The following is a 3,030-nucleotide window of genomic DNA, read 5'->3' as shown; positions in this document are numbered from 1 at the left end:
CTTGCCCCCACCACCCCCCCAGCCCCATGGGACCCAGGCAGGCCAGGAGACGCTGCTCTTTGCTTGCTGGTGCATCCACCCCAGCTTAGTCACGGAGGTCTTTCAGTTGAAGTTCACCCCCAGGTCAGTTTTATTGCACTTTTATTTACAGGAAACACAGAAATAAAGCATTAAATGTGTTGGGCTTTTACCAAACCACCCAATCACTTTTTTCCCTTTTTTTTTTTTTCCCCTCTTTTGTGGGTTTTTGGCACAAAGAAATATCACAGGTGTTACTAAACAACCATGTATCAGCAGCTGCCCAGCCCAGCAACAGGACTTAAACAGACAGACGTGTCACACCGAGATCAAAAATGAGAAGGCTGTTCCATGTTCAGCTTCCAGGCTAACCTGCTCATTGGGGACAAGGGGAGTTACTCTGTTTGGGATGACACCATTCATAAATTATATTTATATTTACCTCTTACATTGTAAAAGTAAACAGTGCAAAAGTACAGTACCCCAGGTACCCTTCGGTTTGGAAAGCTTGAAGGTTGCTTTTATACATTTTGTGTGTTTTGTAAACATAGTTACCCATCCACAGTTCTAGCTCTTGCTTGGAGAGACCCGACTCCTCTTGCGTCCGAAACATGTTGAGGGGCAGCAATTGCTTCCCCTGGACTCTTTTTGAGATTCCCGCTCAAGGTTTAGTGCAAATTTTGGAGAGAAAAAGACAAGAGAAAGGGGGGGGAAGGGGGGAACAAAATGAAAGAAAATAAAATAAGGCAACAGTTAGAAACAGTCTGTATCAAAACCAGGACCCCCCGGGGCTTCCTTAGGAGAAGGGCAGGAAGTCTCTCTCCTCCACCAAGCTGATGGAGAGGTTCTTCAGCTCCTCCTCCGAGCTGGCGGTTTTGTAGCCAAGCTGCGCCAGCACCTGCTGGCAGGCGTGCTGGGTGAACGCCACGATCTCGTAGGACAGCCGGAACCGCCACTTCTCCGCCGTCGCCGCTGAGTTGCGCACCGTCCCGTACTTGTGTTTGGAGGAGGACCTGTCCCCTCGGGTGTTGTTCTGTATCCAGCGCTCGATGTTGCTGTCCATGGGGATGCCCAGGAAATCGTAGATCTCCTCAGTCTTTTTCATGGGGTTCCTGGCCAGGTCTTCGTAGCGCACCAGCATGTACTTGCCCTTGAGCCACGGCGGCCGGTTGAGGCCGGTGGACACAGAGTTCCAGAAGTCCTCGCACACCGTGGTGAGCTGGGTAACGTCCAGGTTGTACGGCTTCCTGCCGGTGCCGTCCCAGATCCTCCACAGCCGGTAGGTGTCCCGGAAAGTCTCGCTTCGGGATGCCAGGATCCCCCGGGGGTCCCTCACCAGCTGGATGACCTTCAAGTTCAGTCGCGGATCCTCCACCAGGGCCCGGAGGTCACTGACCTCCGGCACCCGCACGGTTTTGATGGCCACGTGCCCGTGCTCTCTGCAGGACTCGGTGGCCAGCGTCAGGTTCAAGGTACCGCACTTCTTCACGCAGTCTCCCTCCTCCAGGTGGAGATCGATGGCTCCCAGGGACTCGCAGACGGGTGGCGAGCACAGGGCCTTGCTGGCCCCCCTGCGGAAGAGGCGGTCGGTGGTGTGGTTGACGGGCTGGGGTTTGATGTAGTTCTCCAAGAAGTAGAGGTCGCAGTCGTACAGGCTCCTCAGCAGGTCTCGGCTGGGCCTGACCCGCCTGTCCGTCGTACTCTTGCTCTGGGTCAGCTTTGGGATCAGGGTGTACTGGACGTGGTAGAGGGGCTCGAATAAATAGAAGACATCAAAGTGCTGATTAAACAGCTGCCCAACAAAGGAGGAGCCGCTGCGGGTGGTGGCGAGGATGAGGACGTGGGTCTTCCTGGAGAGGTTATACGCGAAGGTGGGGCTCTCGTCGCACAGCCTGTCAGCTGCATCCGTGTCCTGGCTCAGGCTGCAGTTCACAGGATTGGGGATGGGGCAGCTGTGGAAAGACTTGGCGGTGAAGGTCCGGATTGCTGTGTATTGGATTGCAATGGATGCCAAGGCTAGTAGGAGGACAGCCTTCCAGGAACATTGCATGGCTGGTCACCTTCATGGAGCTTCTTCGCAGGTCGTCTTGGTGTCTGCAACCCAACAGAGAAGTCATGGGTTCAGCAAGGGCCGCCAAGGACGACTCAGTTATCCTACTGCTGAGTATACCAGCAAATACCCTCCCACGGTGCACACACATCAGCCATAACTATGTGGACCCCGGTCATGCACTGCAGAGCCCCATTTCAGAAGAGAGAAGGACCAGCCAGAGGCTGGCAAGCCTGGAGAGACACTTCCAGCCAGGACTTCAGCCCCAGGGACTGCTTCCATCCAGGCTGCGGGTGTATGCAAACCCTGCGCCCCACAGCTCACCCCATGCCCTGCAGCCCAGGGGGTGTTGGAACCCAGTGGCCACGCTCTGTGTGCCTCTGACCAGCTGCTGTGATCCCTCCTCCCCAGCTGCCCTGTGAGTCACTTGTCACCCCATCAGCCAGTGCCTTCAACACCCAGTGCGGGGAAAGGGCAGGGGGTGGTGCCAAGCACTGCCTGGAGAGGCTCGGCTCCATCCTTCCTGGCCGGCTGGCAGGGCAAGGCATGGCCCATCCAGGCCAACAACCTCCTGCTTGGGAGAGCAGCGATCGCTCTCCTGGAGCTGCAAACCTCTTCACTTAGGGGTCCACCAGCCAGGCCAGCTCAGTTGGTCATCCTCCGGGGACAAGCAGCAGCCTGAGCTCTGCAGCTGGAGCCAGAGCTGTGTCCTAGCTGCCAGCCCCATGTGCCACCCAGTACTGAGCTCGTGGTGCTGGCCAGATCCTGCTCAGCTCTGGGATTCGGGTACCCCTGCTATCCTGAGCACCAGTAGCAATACTGCAAAGAAGGGGGGCATGAGAAACTGCATCCTCTCCGTCCTCTCTTAGCAGCAGCACAGCGGCAGGAGCCCCGGTGGCAGAGATGGGTGCAGGGAGGAAGCAGGGCCATAATTGCACAGGCCAACTTTAGCCTCATGGTGC

General features: G+C 56.5%; 1 protein-coding gene across 1 annotated transcript; it reads right to left on the bottom strand.

The window, feature by feature from the left end:
* Nucleotides 1–814: 814 nt before the first annotated feature.
* On the bottom strand, nucleotides 815–2,068 carry CHST1 (carbohydrate sulfotransferase 1). The gene has a single exon (XM_009647601.2). It carries the CDS (start codon nucleotides 2,066–2,068, stop codon nucleotides 815–817), a length of 1,254 nt encoding a protein of 417 aa, XP_009645896.1.
* Between the last annotated feature and the right edge of the window lie 962 nt (nucleotides 2,069–3,030).

Source organism: Egretta garzetta, unplaced genomic scaffold (assembly GCF_000687185.1).
Source record: "Egretta garzetta isolate BGI_Z169 unplaced genomic scaffold, ASM68718v1 scaffold329, whole genome shotgun sequence".
Taxonomy (NCBI): Eukaryota; Metazoa; Chordata; class Aves; order Pelecaniformes; family Ardeidae; genus Egretta; species Egretta garzetta.
Note: the sequence above shows the minus strand (reverse complement) of the source record. Positions and strands in the feature narration are given on the sequence as shown.

What these genes read in the sequence shown, in the direction of transcription:
- CHST1 (XM_009647601.2), bottom strand. Translation starts at nt 2,068, where the DNA reads ATGCAATGTTCCTGGAAGGCTGTCCTCCTACTAGCCTTGGCATCCATT.